At 49.1% G+C, this 17202-nt stretch overlaps 8 protein-coding genes across 8 annotated transcripts; 5 read left to right on the plus strand and 3 right to left on the minus strand.

Moving 5' to 3' along the window:
- Window positions 1-359: 359 nt before the first annotated feature.
- Window positions 360-1646, plus strand: N7503_007380 (NAD-dependent epimerase/dehydratase family protein; the record flags this gene model as incomplete). The annotated part of the gene is made up of 1 exon (XM_057066927.1): window positions 360-1646. One exon carries the CDS (start codon window positions 360-362, stop codon window positions 1644-1646), a length of 1287 nt encoding a protein of 428 aa, XP_056920608.1.
- A 723-nt stretch (window positions 1647-2369) lies between these two features.
- Window positions 2370-3206, plus strand: N7503_007381 (mitochondrial 54S ribosomal protein mL54; the record flags this gene model as incomplete). Its single annotated transcript, XM_057066928.1, has 2 exons — window positions 2370-2899; window positions 2956-3206. The coding sequence occupies exons 1-2, from the start codon at window positions 2422-2424 to the stop codon at window positions 3204-3206; spliced, it is 729 nt and encodes a 242-aa protein (XP_056920609.1). The 5' UTR covers window positions 2370-2421.
- Window positions 3207-3471: 265 nt separating this feature from the next.
- On the minus strand, window positions 3472-4320 carry N7503_007382 (glutathione S-transferase family protein; the record flags this gene model as incomplete). Its single annotated transcript, XM_057066929.1, has 2 exons — window positions 3472-4220; window positions 4275-4320. The coding sequence occupies 2 exons, from the start codon at window positions 4318-4320 to the stop codon at window positions 3472-3474; spliced, it is 795 nt and encodes a 264-aa protein (XP_056920610.1).
- Window positions 4321-4984: 664 nt separating this feature from the next.
- N7503_007383 (putative phosphoinositide-specific phospholipase C) lies at window positions 4985-7321 on the plus strand (the record flags this gene model as incomplete). Its single annotated transcript, XM_057066930.1, has 4 exons — window positions 4985-5371; window positions 5421-6150; window positions 6211-6805; window positions 7156-7321. The coding sequence occupies 4 exons, from the start codon at window positions 4985-4987 to the stop codon at window positions 7319-7321; spliced, it is 1878 nt and encodes a 625-aa protein (XP_056920611.1).
- Window positions 7322-10245: 2924 nt separating this feature from the next.
- Window positions 10246-10599, plus strand: N7503_007384 (uncharacterized protein; the record flags this gene model as incomplete). Its single annotated transcript, XM_057066931.1, has 2 exons — window positions 10246-10340; window positions 10389-10599. The coding sequence occupies 2 exons, from the start codon at window positions 10246-10248 to the stop codon at window positions 10597-10599; spliced, it is 306 nt and encodes a 101-aa protein (XP_056920612.1).
- A 63-nt stretch (window positions 10600-10662) lies between these two features.
- N7503_007385 (putative transporter) lies at window positions 10663-12539 on the minus strand (the record flags this gene model as incomplete). The annotated part of the gene is made up of 5 exons (XM_057066932.1): window positions 10663-10687; window positions 10745-10828; window positions 10878-11837; window positions 11887-12215; window positions 12273-12539. The coding sequence occupies 5 exons, from the start codon at window positions 12537-12539 to the stop codon at window positions 10663-10665; spliced, it is 1665 nt and encodes a 554-aa protein (XP_056920613.1).
- Window positions 12540-13935: 1396 nt separating this feature from the next.
- On the plus strand, window positions 13936-15295 carry N7503_007386 (TauD/TfdA dioxygenase family protein; the record flags this gene model as incomplete). The annotated part of the gene is made up of 5 exons (XM_057066933.1): window positions 13936-14132; window positions 14186-14391; window positions 14440-14931; window positions 15001-15134; window positions 15182-15295. The coding sequence occupies 5 exons, from the start codon at window positions 13936-13938 to the stop codon at window positions 15293-15295; spliced, it is 1143 nt and encodes a 380-aa protein (XP_056920614.1).
- Window positions 15296-15412: 117 nt separating this feature from the next.
- N7503_007387 (Tannase feruloyl esterase) lies at window positions 15413-16996 on the minus strand (the record flags this gene model as incomplete). The annotated part of the gene is made up of 1 exon (XM_057066934.1): window positions 15413-16996. One exon carries the CDS (start codon window positions 16994-16996, stop codon window positions 15413-15415), a length of 1584 nt encoding a protein of 527 aa, XP_056920615.1.
- Window positions 16997-17202: the final 206 nt, after the last annotated feature.

A 17202-nucleotide genomic window follows, 5' to 3' on the forward strand; every position in this document is an offset into this window, starting at 1 on the left:
GTCTATGCTTTTCCCGTCCGCCCCCATTTATTATTTAATTCATAATTGCCATTATTGTCACTTTCGTTTTTCTGTGGCTTATGCCTGGTGAATCTTCTTCCCTCCATTTGCGCTGACGGGCATCAACTTTTGCCAAACCCAGGGTAGCGCTAGATAGAATCTGGAGCTGTGGGGCGACACCAGGGTTCTCTTCTCGTTATATAAATCTCGTGTGGTTACTATCTGGGCCCATTCCAGTTCTTATTTCACGCGCATATTAGTTTTCGGGAGTCAATCCTCTGCATTGCCAAAAGTTCCCTTCTGGCGGGTATTAACGCCTCTGTTGTCTGCCCTAGCACTTCAGTCCATTCTTGTTCATCATGGACAGTCGACGTCGGTCAGACACGAGTACTCCCGTGGAGGGTGATTCTCCAGACTTTGTGGACACTCCAGCAACACAGACTTCGGACCTTTTCGACCATTTTAATGAGCTGTTGCAGAGACTCCCCATCGAAAGCCCGTACATTTTGGTGACGGGTGGGTTAGGCTTCATTGGTAGCCACACCACATTGGAATTGCTCAAGGCCAATTATAATGTGATTGTCATCGACAACCTGAGTAACGCATTTGAGAATGTTCTCGACCGCATTGAACTCCTTGCCCGCAAGTTCCACGAGAAGAACGGAACCGAAATGCCATCATTGCGGTTGCATGCTCATGATTTTCGAGACACATCGGCTCTTCAGTCGCTTCTAGAAGAATACCAAGTTCCATCAAGATGGGGTATGGCGAAGTCGAAGATTGCAGGCGTGATTCACTTTGCCGCGTACAAGGCCGTCGGGGAGAGTATCCAGAATCCATTGAAGTATTATGCCAACAACGTGGGTGGCCTGATTGACTTTGCAACAATGCTTGGGGATTTCGGTATCAAGACATTCGTATTCTCCTCTTCTGCTACTGTGTATGGCACTCTGGCCACTTCTGGTCTGCCGTTGAAGGAGGAGCTCTGTGTTCACAAGGAACAGATATATACCGACAATACAGGGGCAGCACAAACTCTTCAACCCGGATGCACTGGCATCACCAACCCATATGGACGCACCAAGTGGATCGGTGAAGCCATCCTAGCAGATCTTGCTGCTTCGGATCCAGAATGGACCGTTGTCGCTCTTCGGTATTTCAATCCCGTTGGGTGTGACTCGTCCGGCCTGTTGGGCGAAGACCCCCGGCAAATCCCAACAAATCTTCTCCCCGTGGTTGTCAAAGTAATGACTGGCCAGTATGCGGAGTTGTCAATCTTCGGGACCGACTGGGAGACCAAAGATGGCACAGCTGTCCGAGATTTCATCCACGTCACTGATCTGGCCCAGGGCCACATTGCAGCCCTCAAAGCCGCCAATGATGGCCAGCTGAGTGATAATTTCCGCACCTTCAACCTGGGCACTGGATCAGGACACTCTGTGCTGGAAGTGGCCAACACCATGGAAGCCGTCACCTCCAAGCCTATCCCCAGGAGAGCTGCGGGTCGTCGTGCTGGTGATGTGGGATCCTGTGTCGCTGTTGTCGATCGGTCTCAAGATGAGCTTCAGTGGAAAACAGGGAAGTCACTGAAAGATGCTTGTCAGGATATTTGCAATTTCTTGGATGTCAGCGGCCTTTCTTCATAGGCTTGGTGATCGATTTTCTGTTTCTTTAGTTTCCAGGGCATGTCTGGAATTCCTTCTTCGTTCTTAATTTTGACCTGCAGGACTGGAGATGACTTGAAGTCCTGTGGGTATACTTTTCAGCTTGATGCTTGTGCTTTTTTATATTCGGACTAATGAGGCATGTCTGTCCTTTGTGTTTTTGTCATCGATACCACCGCGTGGTTGTTATGTTTCGGAGTTTGTTCCATGCTTCCAATTTGTACTCAAGATTCCCTTTCCACCGTCAAATTCGTCACAGTGATCGTGATCCCAGTCTCCAAGTAACTGGAAAGACTCGATACTGTAGATCTGAGAAGCTTCCCTTTCCCTTTTCTCTGTCAATACCCTTCCCCCCATCCTGTTTGTTTCTAGTTGATCCGTTTTCACTTGTTCTTTTCAACTCACTATTCGACGTACTGTTGCTGCATACTTTCGCAAATAGTGTACGATGTCGACCGCACATACAAGCTTAAAATGTGGTTTGAACTATTATTCAAAATGAATCTCAGTCTTCATGTTCACGGAAGGCGTCAAATTGTCGAAGTAGATTGATAATGAAGGAAGATCATTGATTGCAGTAGGTTTGGAACGTCGAAGTTGCCCGAGATGGGACGGTCAATAATACCACGTGACCCCTCCGGCTTGGCATCGGATCCGCGCCGCAAGTTTTCTGATTGAGTGTCCGCGCCAACATTGCGACTATTCCTCACATTGACCCCGGTATACATACCCGTGGTTACTTTCACTCATCGCGACAATGATTTGCAGAAGTTGCCGGACGAGCATGCTGTCTCGGCTACCACAGCAACAAGCCCTGACATGGACATCATCACCAGCACGCCAGCTTCCTCTGGTTCGCAGCCAATTCCGATTCTACAGTGATAAAGGCACCAATCCTTCCGTCATTCCCTCATCTCCTCCCAGTCCCCGCCAAACCTCGGTCGGCGATGTCACTACTCCGTCCGCTATTTCCTCCGCCACCCCCGGTATCTCCCAGCCGTTGAGCACCCCCGAGGCTGTTCACATTGATGTGCACCCCGGTGCCGCAAAGCCCGTTGTTGAGCGCCCACCGAGCAGCTGCCCCGCCGGCACAAAGTTGAACGGCTTGAACTATTTCAAGAACAAGCCTGAGGTCCTTGCGAAGGAGGACCATGAGTACCCCGACTGGTTGTGGGACCTTTTGGGTGATTCAAGCAAGTCAGCCAAGGCCGAAAAGGGCGGAGTTGACCCCAGCAGTACGTTCGACTATTCTCAAACATGCTACGCCTCTCCATACTAATGTGTTTTTCAGCTTTGAACAAGAAGCAACGGAAGCGTTATGAGAAGAAACTTGCCGCCCGCGTTGGTGTTCTTCCCCCCAAGATCCCTGCCCATCACCACGCCCACGACATCACACCAGCACCATACAACCGTGAAGGACTCCCCGAGGGTGGAATTGCTGATGCCACCGAGAGTGTGGATCAGCGTATCGAGGTCACCAGGAGTGCTCGCCAGGCCCGGCGGAAGGCCATCAAGGAATCCAACTTCCTGCGTGGCCTGTAAACACCCGATTGAGTGTATTTGTTTCACTATAGGCGTCGACCATTGATCTTTGAAGAAGCGGGCTCGTCATTTTGAAGCGGTGTTTTGACTAGAATGGCTCGCCCATTTCAATTGCCGCGGTGGGCGCATAAAACAGGTCCTTCCAGCCTCCGGCATGTATTATTACGTCGAATTGATTTCTCCATTGTGCTATATATTCAATGATACTTGATCTACACATCAGTCCAGTTCCACTACTCACTCTATTGGCGCACTAACCACAGTCTTAAACATCCTGCGGAATCGGCCACTCCTTCTCCTCACCCTGCCCCTCCAACCAGGGCAAGGTAGCATCCCACAAAGCCCGAAACTCACCGTCACCCAAACCCATCAATTTCTCCCAGAGCTCGCGATCGAACCGTTGGAGAAACGCCAGATGGCATGCGAAGAAAATATCCGCATAACCCGCCGTCTCCCCTTCGAAGAAAGGACCCTTCTTCCCGTCCCTGCCCTTCAGCATCTTAATCAACGTCGCACACTCCTTCTCCATCGCGCCCCAAAGCTCTGCAATCTCTCCCTCATCTGTCGGCCGGATCTCCGCCAAAGGCTTCCCAAATGACTCAGTCCTCGTCCGCACGAAATACTCCTGTCCCCGCGGATCAAGTTTAGCCGGCACACTGGGGATGATTAGCGCCCGGATCGCCGGTCCCAGAGCCATGGCGAGCTTGTTGACCGCGAGGAAGAGGGCATAGCTGGCGTCGCCAGACGGGAAAAGCGGATGATCGGGGAAAACACGGTCCAAATGCTCGACAATGGGAAGGGAGTCCATCATTGCACCTTGGTTGTCGGGTATGGATTTGTGTACGATTGCGGGGAGGGTATACGCATATCCGACTTTGTTGGCTTCGAGACCGAACCCCTTCATCAAGGGTGCGATGTCTGGGTAAGAGACCCAGCTTTGAGTATACGGGATTTTCTTGAAGTTAAGCGCGGCCCGCACTTTAAGAGTATTGGGGGACCATGACTTGTGTGCACCTGGTGCCTGGTTAGCCGTAGCTCCTCATTTGGTTTGACTTGCGGGGTACGGACCTGGGAAGGTGGAGGTGATGTCGAAGAAGTGGACGGTGTCAGACATGGTGTATAGAACTATTGAGTACTCTAAACAGTCCAAATTTAAAACAGTTTAATCTTGTAGAGAAAATGGAACTCGTTGATGTTTCCAACGCAATTTATAAGGTGGAGATCATGGATTTGGATTTCTCAGCAAAGAAACAGGCTTTACTCCTTTTTAGCTAGGTCTTACTACTTCTACGTGCGGGGATCGAGTCAAAAATACCAACCAATAATTCATCCTGACATGGTGAAACTCTTCCAATAAGCCTCATATAAATGTCTATAAAAAGTGGCAGTCAAGCCCTAAGGCGAGGTCTATGCCAAGCTCTTTATTGGAGCTCACAAATGGAGCCACGTCTTAAGAAAGTGGAGAGTCGATCACAGTGGGACACACGTGTCGCGTGTTTATCCTTTTGTCTTAAGTTTCATTCTCTTTGAAGCTTACACTTTTCTCTGCACTTTTCAAAATCAACATTCACGCCTGATTCTGGAGGCCAATCCTGCATTCCCCCTGAACCTTTACTGCGGGGCAGCTTTGCAAGTACCAATAAGCACACCGCAAGTATCAAAAACCTTACAACAACCCCACCAAAAACCCAAGCCAAAAAGCTCCGTTAAGCATCTTATCACGGTCAAGGTCCAATCTCTTTTCAATCAGTCGGGCTGTATCAAACAACATTGCGATAATGCAAAAAGTCGAGAGCCTCGTTGATCGAGCGCGGCATCTATCGCTCCATTCAACACCAGAGACACCTCTAGACACATTCCACTCGACAGTGGATAAGCATCTGCAGAAGATCTACGAGTCGCTCTCCACGCAAAAAATCGCAAAGTCTGACTTTTTCAACCATATCCAGCGGGATGAGAGCTCTTCTGAGGGTCAGCTTGACCCGTTAAGCTCGCTGGATGCCTTTCGCGCGTACATGAAAGATCCTGCCTCTCGGGCACTGAGCGAACCAAAGGAAATGGATCTTTCAGCACCTATCTCGGATTATTACGTTTCCTCGAGTCATAATACTTATTTGACGGGAAATCAGCTGTATAGTGATGCTGCGGCGAGTGCGTATACGTCGGTATGTAGAGTAGTTTTGGGTAATGTGGGATATGTCTAACTGAACTCAGGTACTTCTACATGGTTGTCGATCTGTTGAGATTGATGTCTGGGATGGTGAATCCGAGGATGAGGATTCGAATGGGGAGACTGATAATAGCGAATCCTCAGAAAATGAGGAGAAGAAATCGACTTTGAAATCCAGACTGAAGGCGACTATCAAGTCTAAGATTGGCAGTGAAGAGAAGGCCGCCAAGGAGCTTTTGCACCGGAAGAGCTCCAAGCCCGCAGATGTCAGCGCCAGCGGCGAACAGACTGTCGTGCCTGTGCCGGTGGAGCCTCGCGTTTTGCACGGCCATACCCTCACCAAGGGAACATCCTTCCGCGAGATTTGTTATGCGATCCGTGATGCTGCATTTGTGAACAGTGATCTACCTGTGATCATTAGTTTCGAGGTCCATGCGTGCTTGGAGCAGCAGCAGATGATGGTAGATATTGTCAATGAGGCGTGGAAGGGTCTTCTGGTCGAGATTTCGCCGGACGTGGAACCTGCTAAGTTGCCTACTCTGGCGGAATTGAAGCGGAAGATCTTGATTAAGACCAAGTCCACACCTCTGCAACAAGCTGATCTGAAAGCCGAGCTAGAAGAGGCGTCTGAACCTTCAGATGAGACCAGTGATCAGTCTGTGGACGCGCAGCAAAAATCTGAAAAGCCCGTGAAGCCCTCGAAGACCCTAGAAGCTCTAGCAAAGTTAGCCGTATATACGCGGGCATATCACTTCAGCCGCTTTGACCAGCCAGGTATGAAATGGACCGATGAAAACAGTATGCAAAGAACCAGACACTAACACTTTCCCGTAGAGGCGAAAGTCCCCCACGTCTTCTCTCTTTCCGAGAAAGCAGCCCGCGAAGCACACACAAACTACCGCGATGCCCTGTTCGAACATAACCGTTGCTCACTAATGCGAATCTACCCCTACGCTCTCCGCGTCACATCCTCAAACCTGGATCCAGCTTTCCATTGGCGTCGCGGCGCCCAGCTAGTTGCCTTAAACTGGCAGAGCCTTGACAAGGGCATGATGCTCAACTACGGCATGTTCGCCGGAACGCAAGGTTGGGCTTTAAAGCCACCTGGGTACCGCAGCTCCGAGGGTCCCACAGACTCGATTAGGCGAACAACGCTCGAATTGAAAGTCGAGGTCTTTGCAGGCCAGGACCTTGCGCTCCCCCTGAATCACTCCGAAAAGGGATTCTGCCCTTACGTCGTTTGCCAACTGCATGTCGAGGAGCCCGAGGGTCCTGCCGCCGCGGATCGGGACGATGCGAGCGATGACACAGATAAGAGTAGTTATCGGCGTCATACGAAATCGGCGTCGGGCAGGAACCCAGACTTTGAGACGCAGAGTTTGGTGTTTCCCACCGTAGTGGGTATTGTCGAGGAACTCAGTTTTGTCCGGTTGGTTTTCCCCCTTTCCCGTGTTCTTATTCGGCTTCGTGATACTCTCGGCTGCGTTTCTTTTGCATTTCTTCCTCACTCGATGCACGTTGTCTTGCATGCATATGTATAACGGTTGGTGTGGGGCTGCTTGCATTTCTTCAATTGCTTCCCGCCTGCCTTTTATGACATGAAGCATGCGACTTTGCAGTAGTTCTGTATTACAGAATACCTCTGTTGTGTTACTATGCATCGTTGCCTTGAGAGAACTGCAGCACCGTTCGACTTCCCCAACTTCCCCGCATTTGCATTGCAGTCGGAATTGAGAAAGTATCTGTAATGCACATTGGCTGACTTCCAAATTCTACTAGGTTCAAGATCAAGGACGACGAGTTTGTACGGGACTCCTTGGCTGCGTGGACATGTATCCGTCTCGACCAGCTGCGAGAGGGATATCGATTTATCCACCTCCAAGATAGCACCGGGGGAAAGGCAGGGGGTGTCCTATTGGTGCGGATCACCAAGAATATTTCCTAGTCACACAAGCTCGGATAATAGCAGCTTGATAGGCCTTTTCTTTTTCTTCGTAATTAATCAATCGATAAGAGATTGGGCGAGGGCATTCAGGCATCGATGCTGCCTTACCGTTGTACAACATGCCGTCATCATTGTAAAAAAAAAAAGAATCGAGAAAAAAAGAAACTAGGGGCTGAGAAACACCGAATAGTACATATCTTCAGACGCAGCAGGGGTAGTGGTACGCCCGAAATCGATAAGTGGGCGCCTCGCATAATCTTTGACGGATACCGTGCACATGTACGTCGACAACCTTGGACTTCTGCGCCGAATATGACGGACAATTGCAGAGCATTACAGAGCAAACTCGGTCACGCGCATATGCGCGACGTGGTCAGTCTTGTACTCTCGACCCGTTTAGCCGAGATCGGCTCGATCAAAGGGCAATCCCAGTTTCTGAGATCAGATGTACTGGGATTAAGCCCTGAGACATGCAAGGAGGCGTTATTTTATATTACTTAGATGTGGTGCAGTGCCACAAACCCCGGGCCCCTGGTGGAGATCACTTGCCGACTGCAGACAAGGCTGCATGGCACTGCCACGGGCGCGATCACGTTCCAGAAGGCAGCCTTGGGATGCAGGCGAACATCAGGAGTTCAGGCAGTTCGGGGTCTGGTGCAATGCGGTATGCGCGCTTAAGTGGTCTAGCATTAGAAGTATCCACAACATCCTGCGGGCTATAGGGGTATATGTAACTGATATGTAGTTCAGGAAGCTACTAGAAGAGCTGGGTAAAAGGAAGCCTGCAAGTTTTCATCAAGCCCTGGAACAGACCCCGAAGTTTGGGGTTAGCTTGGAACGTGGAAAGCCCCCAGGGCACTCCTTGAACAGCAGGATTTGGGTTGCATATAAGCAATCAAGAAAGTTATACTGCATGATGCGCGCCATCGAGCCCCACAGTGTAGACTGTCATGCAAGTTGGGGGCGGTTAAGGATCCATATACGGGACAATGGTTAGAAATCAAGAAATCAGTTCTCGCCAAGTTCTCGAGTTCCGCCTGCAATACGGATTGACCGAGTTCCATTTAGACCAAAGTTACCGCCAAGGGGACATGCATCAGATTGATCAACCAGAGTGGGGCGTGAAAGACTGATAAATGCTCCGATTCTGGGAGATGATAAGGTTATAAACCACTCGGGTTTAAGGGGTAAATGTTCAGCTCGCATTGTCTTCGACCGGAACGCCACGAATAGGCAAAGAAGTAGAGGGGGAAACCACTAGTGACTCTATAATTTGGACCATCGTGGAGGGGTTCACAGTGACAGCTACACGTACAAAGTGGCATGCATGGGGCCGATCACGATTGGACAGGGAAATGAAACCACAAAGAACAGAACGACGATCCCACACTAGTCCCGGCTTAGCGTATCGATGAGCCAATAATCGGGAATCATCACAGACGACCTATCGCATGCGAAACTAATTGTAGGACGTCAGAAATGAACGGACGAATCACCATTGATTGACCGCGACCGAGGTCAACCGAGCGGGTCCTAGCGATCTGGGGCAACGGATACGTCAACTTTGGCTTCTTGGACCAATTCGTATCGGATCGGCCTCTTGTTTCCTCTTCGGACTCTTTGCCTTTCAGGGTAATGGGTCACCATGCAATGGCCCGCTCGACGAGTCTCCTGTGTGTAGGAACAGAATGGCACCCCATCACACCCCATCACACCCCCCACCTCATGGCAAACATGAACACCCTCAATCCGGATCGCTCGGGCAGATGCAAGCCATGATTGGCTCTATGCTTGGTGGCGTTCCACTTGAGGGTTTTGACGCTATGTTCAGCTGTGTAGGAATGGATCGATCGTCAGGGAGAAGCTTTCACCTACAACGGGAGCTTCCGAATGTCGACTCACCGTATTGTATTTAATTCTTTTGTGATTTTTCCAATTTTAAATTTCCAAGGTTTCTTAGCCTCGATCGATCGTGGTCTCTGTTCCTGTTCGGTCCTGGCCCTGTCCCTGTCTTTTTCATGCCTTATAAGGGCTGCCTTCCAGCCTGAATTGAATTCTTCTTTACCATCAAGTCCCAAACTTCAATTGCCTTTGTACGCTCGAGTCAACTTTGCCCTCCCAATCCACAAATATTACCTATATCCTCTTCTTATTCAATATGTCTCCTTCTACGTGTGCGGCAAAGGGCTCGTGCTCCCCAACAGTCAACAAGGTTTGTCCATCATACCAAATCCATAGTCCTGGGACGAACGCCCATATCATATCCTAACATGTGGATCAGATGCCCGGAGTCCGGTGCCCAAACTGTCAGGCTAAGGGTCAAGAAGTATGGGTGATCCCTGGCAAAAGCTGTCACGTCTGCTCAACGCCATGCGCATGATGGTTGCCTAAGGATATATCGATTGATCATATCAAGATCAACCGAGTAAGACATGCTCGTTACTTGATGCACACCTGTCAGGGGGTCTCAGACGAGCTGCGATATCAATTTATTCAACTTCAGCGACACATCCAATAGTGGGTTTCATGAGCACGAGCTTGTATACAGTTGGTAATGAGGCTACTGGTCAATTTTTCTGGAAAACATTTGGTCTTGGGAGTGATTTGGTGTTATGCGATTCGACGATTTATGATGTACTTTCAACGGGTTGATTTTCGGATTTGTCTTGAAGGTTCAATATACACGAAAGTTTGTTAGCATTTTTAGCGGTCTATCATATCTTCTAGAATCTATCATCCGCGTACTTTTTTCACTGCGCATGTAGTACTTTTGTCTTGTACGGGTGACGTCATTGCCGTATTAATAACCGGGACACGCTGGTAGGGCAGCTCTACCTTGTTTAAATGCTTATCATGATACTCCGTTATCTAGCACAAAACTTGCTTCCTTAGGCTGTTTCTACCGAGATAAGAAGAAAACAACAATGGCGGACAAATACTCCATTGGAACTCGTTCCGAGAGTGAGCGCCTAGTACGCGAGTGGGGTTTCCAACATGTCTTTACTTGGTCGGATGGGAGGTAAGTGTACTCCCCTTCATGAGGGGAATCGAAACTAAGGGTGCTCAGTAATGCATACTACTCTCCTCACACCCATGGAGGTTTGACTACCCATCTCATCCGTCGTGGTTCAATGACGGTGACCTATCCGGAAGACAACGTCAATGGCCAACAGGTGAGAGAGACCTTTGGTGTTGGCGCGCGAGTAGATGTACCTGCAGGAAAGGTTCATGAAGTGTGGATTGGGGATGAGGGGTGTGAATATGTGATTGGAGAATAAGTCATGACTTCTATGATACTAGATAGGTGTCGGATCCAGATCCGAGTGGTATATACGTATATCCTAATGCACAAAACGGAAATCAACCCTTTAAATAAAGTCAGCGACTGATGTTCCTGGCGTATGAATCAACATTTGAACATACCTCTTATTGCCCAGGTGGCTATTCTCAACGACGTAGCGCTCCCTCTCTTCGCTTGACATATTGTCCCAGATAGCGGCATTTTGCCTAATGATGGTTAGTACAGAGTTATCACGGCAAGTAAGGTACAACATACTTGTTTCGCCACACATAGTACATCTTAGCAGCAATGAACAACAGTCCACTCCAAACAGCAACACCAATCAAAGCGGCATTGCCAGTGCGATAGTATGGCTTGTCGCTGGCTTGGTACACATTGTTACCGATGATATTGCTGACCTGCACTGACATATTATAAAGTGCAGTAGCAACCGTCCGCGTTCTCACTGTCCCCGCATTGCGCGAGGCCATCGCCACAATAATGGCATGAACGTACGGCATGGAGAGTAGCAGGACGATCAGAGCCCATCGAGCCCAGGTACTGGCTCCAGCCGGAAGCACTTCCAGAGCGATCAGGAGGACTAGAGCCCAAAATTCGGCAAAGACACCCAGCAGGAGACGCTGATTGAATCTTTCGGAGACCCATGTAATCCACAGTAGGTTCACGATGAAAATCACGTAAGCCGGGATGGTCAGTAGGTTGGTGTGGAAAGTACCAAAGCCCAGCGATTTCAGTTCTAGACTGATATAGCTGGAGGTGGGAACACTGGGAATCATCCAGGTCAAACCCAGCAGGTAAATGATCCACATGTCGTAGTCCTTGAGAGCGCTCCAGAGCATCTTGGGAGTAACCGCCTGACGGTTGTGCATGCCTCCCTTACTGGGGTCATCCCGCAAGATACGATTGACCATAATCTTCTCCTCGTGCTCATTGAACCAGCCGTTTTTGCCGCGGAACCAGCCAGCAGTCTGTGTCGGCGAAGCGGGCATCCAAAATGCGGCGATGATTCCAATCACACCGGTGATTAGGCCTTCGAAGGCGAACAGGTATCGCCAACCACCTGTGCCTTCCGAGTTGTGGATATGCAAGAATCCGTATGCGAGAAATGCGCTGACAATCGAAGTTGCTTGGTAGGCAACCCAGAAGTAGCTGAGACGAATAGGTAGTTCCTTGGTCTTGTACCAGAAGGATAGGAAAAGGATAGTGTCCGGAATACTGTGATGTATTAGCGATGAGCAGCGTATCACGCCAAAAGGTCACTTACAATCCACCTTCCAAAAGACCAAGCATCGCTCTGCAAGCGTAGTAGCCACTCTTATTCTTCACGAAGGCCTGGCAAGCCGCAATCAAGCTCCAGGAGACCATTTGGATGGGGATCCAACGGTCGGGACCGACCCATTTAGAGATCAATTGGGATGGCAATTCGGCGAAAAGAAAACACAGGAGGAAAATTGTTTGACCAGTGTTATAGTTGTTGGTTGTCAAGCCTAAGTCCTCCAACATATTGTCGGAAGTGGCTTGAACCACATTACCACGGTCCAGCTGAAGAGCGAAAAATGTAATACAGGCAAATGTACAGATCCGCCAGTCGATCTGAAGAAATACATTAGCGACCTCAGGGAAGCGAATTGCATTTCAGCAAAGTCATACCTTCCGGACAACTGCCTTTTCTTCGTCTTCTGTCCATTCAAACTCTGGGTCCCAGCGGTGATATCCTTCATAGCTTTCAATAGGCTTATAATATCGGGGATCCTCTGTAGTATCGAACGCACAGTCAACAACCTTGACTGTCCCGCGTCGGTCCTCTATCGAAGAAGCAGAAGCAGAATCACTGGTCGAGTGGACCTGGGCCGTATCCTTGGAATCATAGTCCGGAGCCTCACCGGGCCCGATGTTCTTCACCTCCTCGACGGTCATCTTGTAGGACCTTCGAATGCGATCGGAGATGGCGTTCTGGAGACGGGTTGAGAGCTGTACAGTTCTCAGGAAGGACGAGATGCCAGCTTCTATAAAGGCAGGAAATTTTACTTTGGGCATGAAGCCTTTGTGGCTGTCTATCACGCCATTTCGTGGGTTAAACTTGGCTTGCACGTTTACGCGTTGGGTGGGTATGAGGGCAGCACATCATGTCTTGAACTTATGCAGGGTTATAGTTCCACGCATAGAGATAGGAAGGTGCCGAGCCTTTGTCGTTTGCGTTTGGGCTTTTGAGTCCAGATGGCGTTCCAACCCCACTCCGGGATTCTATAGTGTACAGAGTGAATTGGGGAGTTCACATTACGGTCAACATACAAAGGATCTACAAATATCGTGGCTTCTACTGCGTTGGCCTTTTGCTACGTAGGCATAAAGACGACAAATGTTTGAGATGATAATTGACCTGAGTACTATCTCAAGACGATAATTGATCTGAGTACGATCCAGCCTGTTTTGTAGATATTCGCAATTTGCCAAGATCACGCAAGAGCAAATAAATTGACGTTAGTTTGGACGAGTAGCGGATGTCGCTCTGTTCAGCCCCACTACATGGTCTGGATCATAAAGTCCACTGTATCCACCCTGATTATACATAAGGCTATGTTGAGAGAGCTGTATGTTTGGTTATAGTTATATATCGACTCCCATTGGCCAGAAGATCTCTTGAACCCTCGGTACTTGTCTGAGGTTCAGGAACCATCCGCATATGATATCACGCTCTTGGAACATGGAGTACACACATACAATTCCTCGTATTGCTATATAGGCTAAACACATGAAGACATTATAAATTGAAAGGTTCACGTTGTCCTCAAAGTCAAAATCACGCGAAGCCGAAAAGTCGGCGAATCTGTCGCGCAACAAAAGTTGTCTATCACGTCATCTCCACCAATCACGACGCAGGAAAAGTGAGTTTTGCACGCAAGTCTTGCAAAGAGAGCAGCAAACCCCCAAATTCGCATCGCTGCTTTCCACTTGTACTTGGCACGTCATCAGATAACGTGCGGTTGACGAATCAGATACCTCATGGAGGCACGTCATACTTCGCACGCCATTCACATAAATCATGAGGATTTCTAGATCTTCACGTCAAATGGATTTTAATCCGAAACCCCGCATTAGCTGCGATGATACTGTACCTTCTATTTTGACTCGGGCGAGTCGTGGACCCCGCAGTCATGGCGCAATCTTGAACATCGGAAATATGCCGATGAGTGTATATAGCTTGCAGTTCTCGCCTCGTATGATTGATGTTGGTTTTAAGGGTTGAACATACTGTACTATCTACAACTTTCTAGCAAAGGAGAACCCTCGGGGCCTTGTAAAATTTTTCAAGATGGCCCCTTCAGTTACTGAGACAGTCGGACTTCGCTCCGCGACGTTTACCGTGCCTCTCAAGACCGACACAGGCCATAACAAAGAGAACCTTATTGGATACAAGTATGAGAAAGACGCCGAGCTCAATGGGACAGACAAGATTGCTCCAGCCTCATACCCCAACTACCTACCCGTGTGGGACAACGAAACACAGAGGTATATCAATCTATGAAAGATCAAAATCGCAAACCCTAACATCGTCTCTATAGATACCCACCCCTAACTATTTTCGAGCACTACGATCACGGCAAAGATGCAGACCCCAGCTTCCCCGATCTCCTACCCAAGGGCCAAGCCGAAGTCGACGAAATCACACCCTTCATTGGCACAGAAGTCAAAGGCGTGCAACTGAGCAAGCTATCCAAAGCAGGCAAAGACCAGCTTGCGCTATTCGTCGCTCAGCGCCGCGTCGTCGGTACGTACCAACCCAATATCTCAATGGCCAATCACTAATAATTTACAGCCTTCCGTGATCAAGACTTCGCTTCCCTCCCAATCCAAGAAGCAGTCGATTACGTCGGGTACTTTGGCCGCCACCACATCCACCAAACATCCGGCGCTCCCAAAGGCTTCCCAGAAGTCCATCTTGTCTTCCGTGGTGCTGACGACCGCACTGGTAGCAAGTTCCTTGAGCAGCGCACGAATACTATCACTTGGCACAGCGATGTGACCTTTGAGAAGCAGCCGCCTGGCACTACCTTCCTGTATGTACTGGACGGGCCATCGACGGGTGGAGATACGCTCTTCGGAGATATGGTACAGGCGTATAAGCGACTTTCGCCGGAATTCCGGAAGCGACTGCATGGGTTGAGGGCTGTGCATTCGGGGGCTGAACAGGTGAATGCTAGCTTGAATGGGGGTGGGATTGCGAGACGGGATCCTGTTACTTCGGAGCATCCTATTGTGAGGACACACCCTGTCACTGGAGAGAAGGCTCTTTATGTGAACCCGCAGTGTAAGATTTGCCCCTTGTCTCTATTGGGGTCCGAGTTACTGCGTGTTATGCTAATGATTTGATATGTAGTCACTCGGTATATTGTCGGCTACAAAAAGGAAGAGTCGGATTACTTGCTTAAGTTCTTATTTGATCATGTGGCGCTTTCGCAAGATCTGCAGACCCGGATTCGTTGGAAAGCCGGCACTGTTGTGGTTTGGGATGTGAGTAATTCCCTGATACCTTTTGAATGATATACTGACGGTCCTAGAATCGGTTGGCTTGTCACTCTGCTGTTTTCGATTGGGAGGATGGCCAGAGAAGACACATTGCTCGTCTGACCCCACAGGCTGAGCAGCCCTACGAGACACCGTTTGAGGAATGAAAGGGCTGGAATAATCAGGATAGGATCAATAATTGTAGTTTGAATGCTTATGTACCAAATTGAAACACGCCACCTTTCAAAACTCGCCCTTGGAACACAAGTCAATGGGATTTTGATTTACAATTCTCTCTCTCGTTGCAACACCTCGATTCTTTCCTCGCGTTGCAGCAGATGATAAGCAGGATGGTCTCTGTATGTAGTCTTATTACTCTCAGGGTCCACCATTTCACCTAGCAGTGAGTCTGGAGCGACATCTTCCTCCACCCAACGAACTAGAGTGTCCAATGCGGTCTTGGGCAAAGCGCCTGGGCCGCCAAAGCAGTGCGCTACACCAGGAGCCTCAAAATGACGGAAGTACTCATCAACTTTAGGATCCATAGCGAACACTCGATCGTAATAATCACTCGTGCCACCTACGGGAATTAACGGGTCAACAGTACCGTGCCAAGTGATCATTTTACCACCGGAACGCTTGAGCCCAAATAGATTTGGATCATCAGTGCCAATGATTGACTGGTACCAATGTTGCGACTCATGGAACAGGTCATAGAAGTCGTCCAATGTGATACTGGAGATATCATAGTCGGGATCTTTCTTGAGAAAGAACTTCACCCATTCTGTTGCAAGGGGAAATGGCACGGCAGTGCATTTATTGTCCGCATCACATTGTGAATTGGCGACCATGGTAAGTTGGGAACCCGGGGTAAAGCCATACCACAGAAACTCCCCATTGGCTGAGCGAGGGCCGTCCCAGAGACTTTGCACAACATCTGCAGCCTCGGAAGAGATGAAACCCTCGGAATTGCCGCAATCGACCTTTTGTCCTACAGTTTCATGTGGGCTGAACTTGCACTTTCTGTAGTCATCAATGATGCCATCAACAACGCCGTCCAACCCATCACAAGCCTCAACTGCAGCAGCTGAAATTTTATCGAGAATGCAAGCCGGGACTGGGGAGCTTGCTGTTTTCATAGCCACATAAGACCAGATTTCTGCCATATTCAGCTTGTTCCAGTTCATAGCTGGGCAGCCAGAGAGATATCCGTCGTAAGCAGTGGGGTAACGCTGTGCCAGCATCATCGCTTGTCGACCGCCAGAGGAGCATCCAGCAAAATAGGAGAACGTGGGCTCCGATTTATAGAAAGAACTCGCGATAGCCTTGCCAATGCCGGAAGTTTCGAATAATGAGACATGTGCGAAATTGTTCAAAGCGTAAAGGTCGACATTGCCAGGGCTATTCAAAGCCCACGTCTCGACAGTCATAAGGCTGGGGTCATGTCCTCCATCTGTAGTCACGGCTGCATATCCACCCGCAACGCCTTTCAGAAGATCGCCATCACCTGGTAGTCGGGTTGCATACCCACCGCCGCCAAGGCCGAGAAGGCGGTTATTCCATCCTTCGAGAGGGAGGAATACCGATGTTGTAATTCTGTCTTCTTGTCCAGGGTGTGTATATGTGACAGTGACATTGCAGAAGCTAATTAGGGCATCTGTCTGTACCGGTGAGCTCAAGTGTAGAATTGGAGGAGGATTCGATTGATCGAAACTTGGATTTGCGGTGATTGAGAGTATCTCGACACCGAACAAGACTGGCTTTGATATAGCTGCTGAGCTGCATGACGAGCTTAAATCGCCTGTTGCAAGTACAAAAGGAGTCAATATAGTAGCAGCCGCCCAGAGCAGGCTGCGATGAGTCAACATCCTGGCACAAAGGAAATGGTTTTGATGAAGGGTGAAGCCAAAGATTAGCTATATGGGTGTGGAATCAAATAAGGACAAGAGAAGAGTTGAAGAGGTGAAAGGAACGAATCCGTGAAGAAGTAAGCTTATCAATTGTTTGCCGGGAATCATAACCGGATTATGATTTTCAAGGCGGGGAAACACAGTGTGGCTGAAAGTATAATGGC

Source organism: Penicillium pulvis, assembly GCF_028828015.1.
Source record: "Penicillium pulvis strain IBT 33274 chromosome Unknown contig_5_segment0_segment0, whole genome shotgun sequence".
NCBI lineage: Eukaryota > Fungi > Ascomycota > Eurotiomycetes > Eurotiales > Aspergillaceae > Penicillium > Penicillium pulvis.